General features: G+C 37.5%; 1 protein-coding gene and 1 long non-coding RNA gene across 2 annotated transcripts; one reads left to right on the top strand and one right to left on the bottom strand.

The window, feature by feature from the left end:
• The first annotated feature begins 2,335 nt into the window (after window positions 1–2,335).
• Window positions 2,336–3,196, top strand: LOC119553973. Its single transcript, XM_037864677.1, has one exon. It carries the CDS (start codon window positions 2,487–2,489, stop codon window positions 3,114–3,116), a length of 630 nt encoding a protein of 209 aa, XP_037720605.1. The 5' UTR covers window positions 2,336–2,486; the 3' UTR covers window positions 3,117–3,196.
• A 7,401-nt stretch (window positions 3,197–10,597) lies between these two features.
• LOC119555247 lies at window positions 10,598–11,145 on the bottom strand. Its single transcript, XR_005219875.1, has 2 exons — window positions 10,977–11,145; window positions 10,598–10,733 (listed from the first exon to the last, which is right to left on the bottom strand). It is a non-coding gene; the product is annotated as an uncharacterized LOC119555247 (long non-coding RNA).
• Window positions 11,146–11,499: the final 354 nt, after the last annotated feature.

The raw sequence follows: 11,499 nt of genomic DNA, 5'->3' as shown, positions 1-11,499 counted from the left end.
ACTTTTGCATATTTTTTGGCGTGTTTCAACTATACTGCGGCGCTGTCTCTACATTTTTCAAGTTGTCTGCGTTTGACGTGCACGGATGGGCGCTCCACTGCGTCGGCGGTGGCAAAAGGGGGTGGCAAAAGGGGTGGGGCAAGGGGTGCCAGGGGGTGGCGTAGCGGCAAGGACGACGGCGGTTGGCGTAGTTACAGTTTTGCCCATCGACTGGTTTTCCCCGCGCTCCTTGGTGCGGTTGTGGTTCGTTGCTTGGTTATCGCCAGCGCCACCACTCACACAGCCAAAGACCACTGCCTGCACCACTACGAGTGCAGCGGCAACTGCAGGTGCACTGAGAGAAATATGTAGCCTAGTTTGGAATTAAATAAACAAAGCCTTTTCTGTAAAAATGTTTATTTATTACAACATATGCTTTTTATTCAGCCTTCTAAACACTTTCAATTTGATTTTTAATGTATTTAAGTAATCCATACAATTTTATTTTATAATGAATGATTCTAAGCACTTTTAAATCGAGTTTTAGGCATAGTCAATATTCTTAAAGATTTTTGTATCTTTAATTACAATTGAGAATTTGATGAGAATTGATAATCTAAGGAATAAAAATAAATTTCTAGTGCATAACTTCATATTTAGAAAAATATTACGTTTAATTTTGTTTGGATTTTTGGATTATTTTTTGTTAAGCATTTTTTTATAGTTAAGAATCCATTATATTTAAAACAACTTATTTAAAGCTTAAACTATTTTATAGACCAACTCAAAAAGAGGTTGTGTGTTCCTTTAAAATAAATATAACTCAATATAGGAACCTTTTGGTAAATCTAACAATTATTTCCGACCTTTCAATAACCTACTCCAATCTTATTGCTCATATCGCTGAATAATTCCCTGATTTGAACAAAAATATCCCACTTTTTTTTAGTGCACGCCAGCAGAGGCAGCAACAACGACTTGGGTGCTGTCGGTGAGCCTGTTTTTTAGTGCCTTCCGTAACCATTAAATTTTACGTTTTTATTAGCGCGCACACAGACACACACATATATAAAGAGGAGGGAAAGGCCGAGTGCGGCCAGATAGTAAACCCCACCCCACCACCCACAACCACCCACTCTGCCGACAATTTTTGAATATTTCCGTTTTGGCTGGCAGTTTTCGGTTTTCGGCTTGTCTACAAAATGCAGTTTTGCATGCACTTTGGCCTCGGCGCAAAAAGTCAACCGAAAAGAGACAATAATAAGTGCACAGCACAAAGAACGGAACCAAAAAAAGGGCGAAAAACAGCAAAAACACAGCGAAAAAAGGAAAACCAAGGAACGTGGAAAATGGAAAATTGCATTGCGCTTGGAAGTATGCTATGGTTTTTATTTTTGCCCACCTTATCAACGTCTCAGATCGGTTATGGCTGATGGGAAAGAGGTACGGGGTTTGGGGCAGTAGCAAAAGTTAGCCGAGATAGCGAAATATTGTCGCCCAACAAGGACCCGAATATTTTCGCAATTTTCAGGGCCTGCAGCTCAAAAAAGGTAGAATAAAACTCAATCCACCAACTATAAGGAAGTTCGAGTTGCAGTCGTGGGCGGTTCCAAGCGGGTTGTGGCAACCCAAATCGGTTGCATGTTCCAGGGGAAGGGCTTAAATTTGTTTGAGCCTAGCCAAAAGCTACTCAAACCTTTGCAGACGCCTCTAAAAAAGCTCAAACCTTTGAGACCAAACTAGTTCGACCCAGCCTTTCGGATTTAACAACTTGTTTGACATCCACAATATCTAGGTTGCAGGGTGCGAAGGATAAAAGGCTCTTATACTTTGTCTTGACTCAAAAAATATGAGATAAATTAGAAATTTTGAAAATAAAATAAAAAGGTAAAAAATAATTATTTTCAAAAAAGGGAAGGTAAGATAATGCACTTAAGTTATTATACGAAGTACCATACTCTTCATTTATTTAAATTTATTGCATGTAAATATCAAAGTACAGCTTTAACTTAGTAATAAAATTATTTAGAGGTAATATATAAAATACATATTAAAATAAAATTAAAAAAAAAATAATTATGATATCTCTGTTTGAGATTAATTCAAAATTGCTACGACTATAGAAATCGATAAAAATTTTTAAAATATAAGCAAACATAAAATACACACAAACATTTGACAAGAATTTTGATATTCCTTCCATAGAGGATACTAACATTGCCAAGGCCATAGAAATCTATCTAACCATTCTTGGACTAAACATTTTTAAACTAGCACTACCTTGTTTTATGCAAAAGTAAAATGGATTAAAGGACCAATTATTAGTTTTTATCGCATTGATACCCCAAACTAAGTAGACCCGCCGGAAGACTCAAAGTAAGACTCAACCTTTCGGAACACCCGCACCAAAATTAACCGAATCGAAAATTCAAATCCCATCGGACCCAACCGCTGCCAGCCAGGACCCTCACAGATCTGGAGACCCTTTACACAGGATCCAAGACATAATGGAGCTGTGGCACAAGCTGCGAATGCAGTTGAACGACTTCTTCTATGTGAACTACCCCTATATAGCTCTATATAGCGGAATGGGCGTGGCCATGACCGCCTACTTGCACTACCAGTGGAAAATGCATCACTACGACCTGATGTACTGGAAGCAATTGGCGGAGGCCTTCTCGCAGGAGATTGACTTCTTCCAGCTGGCCATTCTGCTGGTAATATTCGCAATCAATGCCATTTTCGTGTTTATTATCCTGAGCGTGTATTTGCGCCCGGCCATCGATAACAATGGTGAGATGTCGCTGCTGGAGATCAAGGATCGCTATGCCCGCTTTATCCTGATCCGGCTGATAGCCCGTCTCGATCGCATCCAGTCCAAGTTGTCGGCCAAAAGGAAGAGTCTCACCTTCCAGCACTATGCCAGAGCCCATACGAATATGGTGAAGGCGGTGGCCCTGTTCCGCAAAGATGCCCGCAAGCTGATCCTGCCCAACGAGTCGGAGATCCTGATGCCCATCGAGGACATCTACGGCGTGGCCGAGGACGAGGAGCGACTCCTGCGGCGATCGGGCTACTACAAGCTGATCATCGACACCACCGACGAGACGGTGAAGACCCTGTTCAACGCCAAGTGAGGCGATATCCTGTTCTAACTACCTATCCCTACCATCTAGCTGATCCGGTTCCGATTCAAACTTTGAGTAAACTGCAGTTCCCCCACTAATTGCCTTTATCTACTCTACCAAGCGAGGCTCGCCTTCGAAGTCCCCCGTTCTTAAAGCCGTTTTATTGTCTCAATTGTTTGCCTTTGCCAGCTTTTTATGGCCGCATTGTGCGCCGGGCCAACAATAACAGGCCAGTCGGAGACTGTCAGCCATCCCCATACCCATCCCCATCCCCCAATAACAATAATGGCAAAAGAAACAGAAACAGGAGCAGTTGCAGAACCAGAAACAAAACTCCAACCAGAAACAGAAACTAAAACTAAAATGCCAGCCCATGTCTGCACAGCTCAAAACAATATCTAATGTTGTCTACGGCAAAATATTTTGCAAGCGTCTTTTTGTTTTGCCCGCTTTTTGTGTCCTTCAGGCTTTTGTGTTCCGACTTGTCTTTAAAATTAGCTAAAAGGCTGTGTAAATTTAAGTCAGGGTGGGGAAGTGTTGTTTATCCACAAAAATGGTGAAGGCATAGGCTCAGAAAGTTTCATTTAAAAGTTTCATTCAGTGTCAATAAAAATCGTTCGACCTTTTAAGTTTTAGATTAAGGAAATTTAACTTTACTAATTTGATCGAGTTAATTCTTAAAAGTTAATATTAAATACTTTTGAAAACAATTACGAAGGGTGACACACAAATCACTTGGGTTTAAATATTCGTTTTTCAAATATAATATTAGGTGCCTGAAAGTATGCAGTGAATAAAGGATGGTACTTAGAATTTAAAATAAATGGTTGCATACTTGTAGACACCTAAAATGTAATTAGAAAGGGGATTAAAAAATCCTTGTGATTTGTGTGGACCCCCAAGTAATAGACTTTTGTGGAACTAATTAAAACAGCTATCTACAAATGTTTTTCTGCCATAATATTTTCTTTGACATTTTTTAAATGGTCTATTTGAGACTTCCATTAACCCATGGGCTGAAACTCGCGTTATCCAAAAAATGTCTTTATCCTTTCCAAGGACTTCAAAGCATTGTACGCATCGCTGGGCGCCAAAAAGTAGGCAACAAAAGTCTTGATAATGAAAAGCCGAGAAGCGCACGCACTTTTAACTTTATTTTGGAAGCTAATGCGCGAATGGCCAAAAAGTGACAGCCTAATTTCGGTTAATGTGCCGTGTCCTTTGCTTTTGGCCATAAATAAGCGCAGCACGTGTGTGCTCGTTGGCCGGAATGTGGCAAACTGCATTACTTCATTCACAATGCGCACTTTTTTTCACGATGATGATGGTGGGCGATCCCAAAACTCCACCCCCCGCGAAAAAGACATTAAGTAGATTATGGTCTGATTGCATATTTGCGGATATGCGCGCCATAAACACGTTCAGACGTGCTGCAACCGCAACAACGGCGAATGGCCAAAAACACGGCAGCGCAACAGCCGAAAGCCAGCGCGAAAAAATTCACATGGCTGTAACAAAACAAAAATCACAAGAAAATGGGAAAAAATAGCAAATAAAACTTAACAAGAGCATAAAGAGCGGGGAGAAAAGAGAAAAGAAATGCGAACAAAACATGAAAACGTACGCGCATCTAACCGCAGACAAAATGACGCCTTGCCACGCCTCCCCGCCTTATAAACCAACCACTGCCCACTTATTCGCCTACACAGGGAAAAATTATTCCATTTTTTAAGAAATTTGTAAAAAAAAAAATGAAGAAACATATGTTTTTTTTAGAGTTAACAACAAATATTACACTTAAATATAACACTCACTTAAAGAAATTTCATAATAAATATTAAAATAAAATGTATTTAGATGTATCCTCATGTAGGATTCCTATCTAAAGTCTAATTTATTGTATTCCAGAATTAAAACAAATGCACAAATTGTAGTATGCGGAGAGTATAGTTTGTTTTTTGTTTAATAACAGGGCATTTTATTAACCTTCCTTAGGTTTTCAAAAAATAAGGATAGGTATTAAAAATTCCTAAAATATCAAAATAAATACTTGACATATCCAGAAGTGATTTTAAGATTATTATCTCATTATAAATCTCAGGATAGAGGATTCTTTTACTTAAAGATTAGACTTTTTTAAATTCGATTTTTTGACAAGTATTTAAACATTGTAAAAATCTGTCTAGTAAAACCTGAGTTATGGTACCAAAACTGCTAACCGAAAAATATGGATCTTCGGTTTCTGGCCACATCTCCTTGTTGAAACCATAAAGTCAACCCTAATCGATATTAGTTTCTCTCTTAATCACTCTTAAATATTAGTTTTATAAAAAATATGACTTTTTTGCTGTGCAGCATGTGCAGCTTGCCTTTGGCTTGTGCTTCTGCTTTTGGCTTGGCGGAAAGGAACAACAAAGGCGGACCTGCGTCTGTATTTGTGTCTGCCGGAAGCAGAGAAAATTTTCCAAAAACACATGTAGCTTCCCCGTGAGTCCGTGTGTGTCTATGTGTATATGTGTGTGTCATAAACCCAAATAGCAGCTATTACTTTATCGCCGAGGCAACACCACAAAATGGCTGTCTATTGCAGCTAAATGCTGCCAGCGGCTTTGCTTTGCATGTGTGGGTGAGTGGGTGGATGGGTGGTGGGTGCTTGGTGGGTATCTCGATGGGTGGGGTGTTAATTCGCTCAGGTGGAAAGCGGCAAACGACCCGCAAGCAATAAACAAATAATCATAAATAATGTTGCCTTTTTAACATCGACTCTAAATTAGCTATTAATTGCACCACCGTCACCGCTAATGCCCACCCGCATTGTGGGTCAAAGACCACACCCACCACCCAACGCCCACACCACCCACATTCGAGGGTGGCTTGGGGGCCATTCCAATCACAGCTGGTTCAATTAGGCTTACGCCTTTGTATGCAAATGCTGAGCCATATTAGCATACTGCTGGTTCGTATTTCGTTGAAGTGCGAACTATGGGTTAGATTGGGATGTGGGTTCCACTTGGGATTACGGACAGAACAGGAATTTCTCGAGTACCATTTACATTGGTCATTATATATACTGCTTTGGCTTACAACAAATGACGAACTACAAAATTAAAGTCGTTTTAATTAGGTCAGCTATATAAAGAAACTTTTAGCACCTTTAAAATAATACCTAATATCTTACAATCAATATTACCTTATTCACAGAAATGCACCTACTAAAAAATTCCTATTGTAAGCTGACTAACCATTAAATATTTTTTAAAATTGTGTAAACTATGGCTTAATTTTTTTTTAGTATTTAATAATAATATATTTATGTTTAATATAAATATGAATGTTTATTGAATAAATTGTATTTTCTGTTCCACTTAATTGTGGGTGAAAATAAGGGTTCATGATAATATTGTATTTAGGCAATATTCTGTTTTAAATAAGTCTTAAACCTGTCCATTTGGTACATGAAAATACTCTAAAATCAAAGTACATAAAAAGGAGCTTACCACAAAGCAAAGCATCATTTATTTGATTTAATAGCATTTAATAAAAGATTTAATATTTAATAGCATTGAATCAACTGCTTTTTTAAAGATATGTAATGAAACAAATTGCCTCCCAACTAAAATACTAAAAAATACATAAGTAATGAGATGAAAGCGGCTCATCAAAAACCATTTTAATTAATAGCCACAAATTAAGCATTGCAATAGAAATAATAAACAAATATTAAAGCGATCCAGAGGGATGGCCCTAAAGTTCTGGCACTTGAGACCGAGGCACCCACTGTGCCTGGTGGGGGGCACTTTAAATTTGATTTGATATGATTGCCATGCAGAGGATAATTTCACAGCATGAGTTACAGGAAATTCAGTGGGAGGGGGGCTGGCTTAGCATATGCACACGGACTTCAATCAGCTATGTAAAATCTATGTAAAATATTTATATTGCACTGATGCATCCTGGGGGAGCCGGGTCGATCTGGCTGCGTGCGTATCCGTAATCAGGAGCACGGCATGGCCCAAGGATCTCAAGGAGTGGCTGCACGGAATTTGCATAAACATTGCAAATACATGCCGGCCAGATGAGATGCACTCCGCCCCTGGACGCACGCCACTTGTTATGACATTTTGATTATTTATTTAGACAAAAGAGTCGACCAGTCCGGTTGAGTTTCTCGTTATATCGGAGAGCTATAAAGCTATGGAGCTCCGACTTCGGACTTCTCCAGAAAGGCCAACGCAAATAGTTTGTTTTGGAAGAAACCCCTGGAATTATTATCAAATAAATAAGTGCTCGAGTAAACAGAATGCCGTTGCCGTAGCCGATTCGAAAAACTTTCAAGTGCTCCAACTACTTCTACTGCCACACACAAACTGATAGCTCATGTGCGTCCTTATGGCAAATCTATGGCTGGCAACTTTGTCTGGACCAGCCTTTGAGTTTGGCCAAAAACCCGACTTGCCTCAAATGCAGCATAAGTAAATGTTGGCAAATAAATATGCATGCCCGTGCGGAGATGCAGATGCAGATACAGATACAAATACCCACACACACACACTCGGATGCATCCCTATTGCTGCATTTTTCATAGCTCTCGGTGCGTTCTACGTATTTATTGGGCAGCCCCAATTGCGGCCAGCATAAATCACTTAAAATTTGTGCCAAACAAATATATACGGCAAAAGCCACAGGATGCTGGATTTTCATGGTAAAAGTCAGAGGCAAAAATGCTTATGCAAGCTAAACAAGTTTAAATATTTATGCAAATCAACTGCAAGTGAAACATTTTTAAACTTTAATGGTAATAAATGCCTTAAATGGTCGAGGCGAAACGTTTGAAATTAAAGAAAACTTTAAATAATTGAGGCCATCAAGAGGACGAAAAATTGCCCAGAATGGCAAGCCAAACTCAAGGTAATAATGTGTGGAATAAATTAAAAGATATATGCGATGAACCTAAATTAAGTTAGATACAAAAAGAGCTCGAGGGAGTTTAACTTAACAATTTCTTTTGATAAAATCCTACCTCATTATAAAAATACTTTAAACAAATAATCAGAAATAAAAATTAAAATACCATTGCAGTAAAGTGGTTATCTGTGAGTTCTAATGCCTACAAATTTCGTACCCAAGCTGCGAGCAATAAAATTATAAGAAAATAAAAACGAACATAAATAAAGCCAGCCGAATGTGTCTCTCAATCTGCCTGCAAAATCCCCCAGACAAAGGAGTTTGATTTTAAAAGTAGTTTATGTGTGCAGGAACAAAACGTGGATTAAAAACCCGATCCGAGTTTCGGGTAGTGAAATGACAGAGGGCCTCGAGGCGCATATGCAAAATGAAAACTTTGCTGCTGCCGCAGGCCACTCAGCCAACTGCAGAGGCGAGACCGATGTGTCGTATGCGCAACGTAGAACTTGGCCAGCCGTAAATGGATATGGATGCATCTTGGCAGCGGCAGCCGGGTGTGTGTGAGTGCCACACACAGATACTCACACAGCAACGCTCAAACAAAACATGATAACAATTAAAACTTTGTACACTTGGCGTATTTACATTATTCATTTTGGTGTTGGATACTCTTGTCACATTTCGTACCACTTCTCCAGCACTCATTTTTTATGCCCCTCCTTTTGTTGCATGCCACATTCATCTGCAGACACGTATCTGCAATGTGTCCATAGATCCGCAGAGAGTAGTGATGGGAAATGTGTCAGTTTTTGAAGTCCAAAAATTAAATACAAATTAAGAAATATTATCTTGATTACTTGAGTAAAGAGTAAATGGTACAAAAATTTATTAACATTTTGTATTAAATTTTTACATTAAGTACAAAAACAAAATATTCATTACAAATTATGCTAAATTGTAATTAATATTCGTTGTTTAATTTGAAAATTTTTAAAACATTGTAGAAAATTGTAGGTATTATGTTACTTACGTTTATTTTATTTATTTTCAAATAAATGAAAAACAATTTTATAAAAAAAAATAAAGTTCAAAATCCTTCAATGTTAATGAAAATGAACTGTAAAATATTTAAATTAACTATTAGATTAATGGGTACACCAAATTTTGTTTTATTAGCTTACAAAAATAAAATAACAATAACAATGCCACGATTTTGCCTTGAATATTGTGGATATTGACTTAAAAATTCGTAGTTTTCTATATTTTTTACTAAAAAAAGGAAAAATTAAAGGAACTACTCAACAGTTTCGTTTCAAATTATACCAAAAAAATATGTAAAATAAATATTATATGTTACTAAGAAAAAGTAATCACTTCCATCTCTCCTGACAACTGTGCACTTCTTAGTCCTTTCTTTTTGGCCACTTGAATGATGCGGAGCCATCAAGAAAGTGTGTAATCGAATGCTGGGAAAAGGGAAAATGGCGAGTGAGGAGTGGAGAGTGGAAAGCGAGACAGGGACAGCATGTTAAGCACTTAATGACATTTTAAAATAAATGTTAAATTTATGACAAAACGTAATTACCGGCCAGACCGAGGCCGGGACTCCTGGACAACAGCTACAGGTTCGCGCCGCATGAAATATGAAACCATAATTACTTTAATTAAGCAAATATTTTGTGCCCGCAATTCTTTTCATTATTTGGGCGCGGGGAGGCGCGAGGCATTGATTGAGAGTATTTATTAAATGGCTATTATTGCTGGCACATCGTACAGCGCACGGCAATAAATTGATGCATTTTAATTATCGTTTAAAAGGCCGGCACTCGTTGGCACCCCTGGAACTCACCCATTTCCCTGTCGCATCGAAATTAAAGTGCAATCAATGTGGGTAGAAACCTTGTACGTTGCCCAGAAAGGCAAAAAAGAAACATTCACACTTAAAAATATGATTCATCAATCGAACGCTGAGCAAGCCCTTTTGAAATATGTCGTCTTTAAGCTTCATTCTCTTAAAAAGCCAAAAGTGCTGAGCTTTCTTTTTAAATTTATTTCACATCGCGAAGATCTTGACTTGTTTACAATGAGTTCTTTGAAACAAATGTATAACAAAGAAAAAACATTAAATTTCAAACCATCATTTTCTACAAGGCTCAGAATTTAATTTAAACCAAAAGAAAATCATTGTATATTAGGTTGTAAATTTCATTGATTAGCCTATAAAACGACTCACTGAAAAGTTATCAATGCAGTCTACCACTGATGAAATAAATACCATACAGGTTTTATGATTGTGGTTCAACGGTGACTACATGATTCCTTGTTTTTATGACGTCTTAAATACATTTTTTTTGCCAATGAAATATTTACTTTAAGATTTACTCACTCTTCACCTAAAATGATAAAAGCATGAACACAGCTAAAAAGTAACATACAATCACATAATCAAAAAAGAGCTAAGCTAATTGTATTTCACTAAAAAAAGCGATTGTTTATGTTTGTACCTGCGAGCAAACAGACCTACCTCACTGATTCACTGTCGATTTATTTCTAAAAAGGGGGAATAACATCAAAACACAAGCGGGAACGATGTTCATCGGCTCATATTATTTATTATTTTTGTATCACACTTTTATGCCTTAACAATAAATTGAGTATGCCGCTTCTAATTGGTGAGCAGCGATGTGTGATTGACATTGTAAGGCACCGACAATATAGTAACTAAAAGAAATACAATAATTACGTATGTATCTATTTACATTGTAGCTATAAAAACTGTTGAGTTTCGAAGACGCACACAAACAAATTATTCTTTCTGAATTAAGAAATATGAAGAACATTTAATAAATTAACGAAATGTGTTCTACAACTAAACATTTTTTTATCAAATCCAAATTAACGTAGAATTCTTAAAACTCAGGCCGAATATTTTGTTGGTCTCACGTAATCACAACTTTCACTTACTTCTTAGTTATTTTGAGGTATATCATCTTTATTGGCGCAGTGGTAGATAACTAACAATATAATAACAATAAAAAATATCGAATTTACTGCAATTATCAATGGCTTGCTGTTTTCGTATGTCATCATCTTGATTTTGCTTTTATGCGGAAATTTACGTTTTTTCGTCTCAAGAACGCCAAAGCGACTGATCGAGATCGCAAAGTCGAGGTAAAAAATCGGTTTCCTCAGAATCGAATACAATTCCATGCTTTTCCAACGAAACGTTTGATCAAAGAGAATTTACAATTTCTCTGTATACATTTGACTCCCTCTCTTAACTGACGCTCCTTCCTATATAGTCATTAATTATCGAATTATCTGTATTTCCAATGACCTTGGGAATGGGAATCTAAGACTGCTCTTCTAAATTCCGTAACTTCAGTTATTGTATCCCGATTTTAAAGTGTGATACCTCTATTCGTTCGTAATAAAATTCTTTCTCTCTCTTTGTAAATTACAAATTGTAACTACAACAAGAAAGGAT

Source organism: Drosophila subpulchrella, chromosome 3L, assembly GCF_014743375.2.
Source record: "Drosophila subpulchrella strain 33 F10 #4 breed RU33 chromosome 3L, RU_Dsub_v1.1 Primary Assembly, whole genome shotgun sequence".
Taxonomy (NCBI): Eukaryota; Metazoa; Arthropoda; class Insecta; order Diptera; family Drosophilidae; genus Drosophila; species Drosophila subpulchrella.
This window is presented reverse-complemented; position numbering and strand designations above follow the sequence as displayed.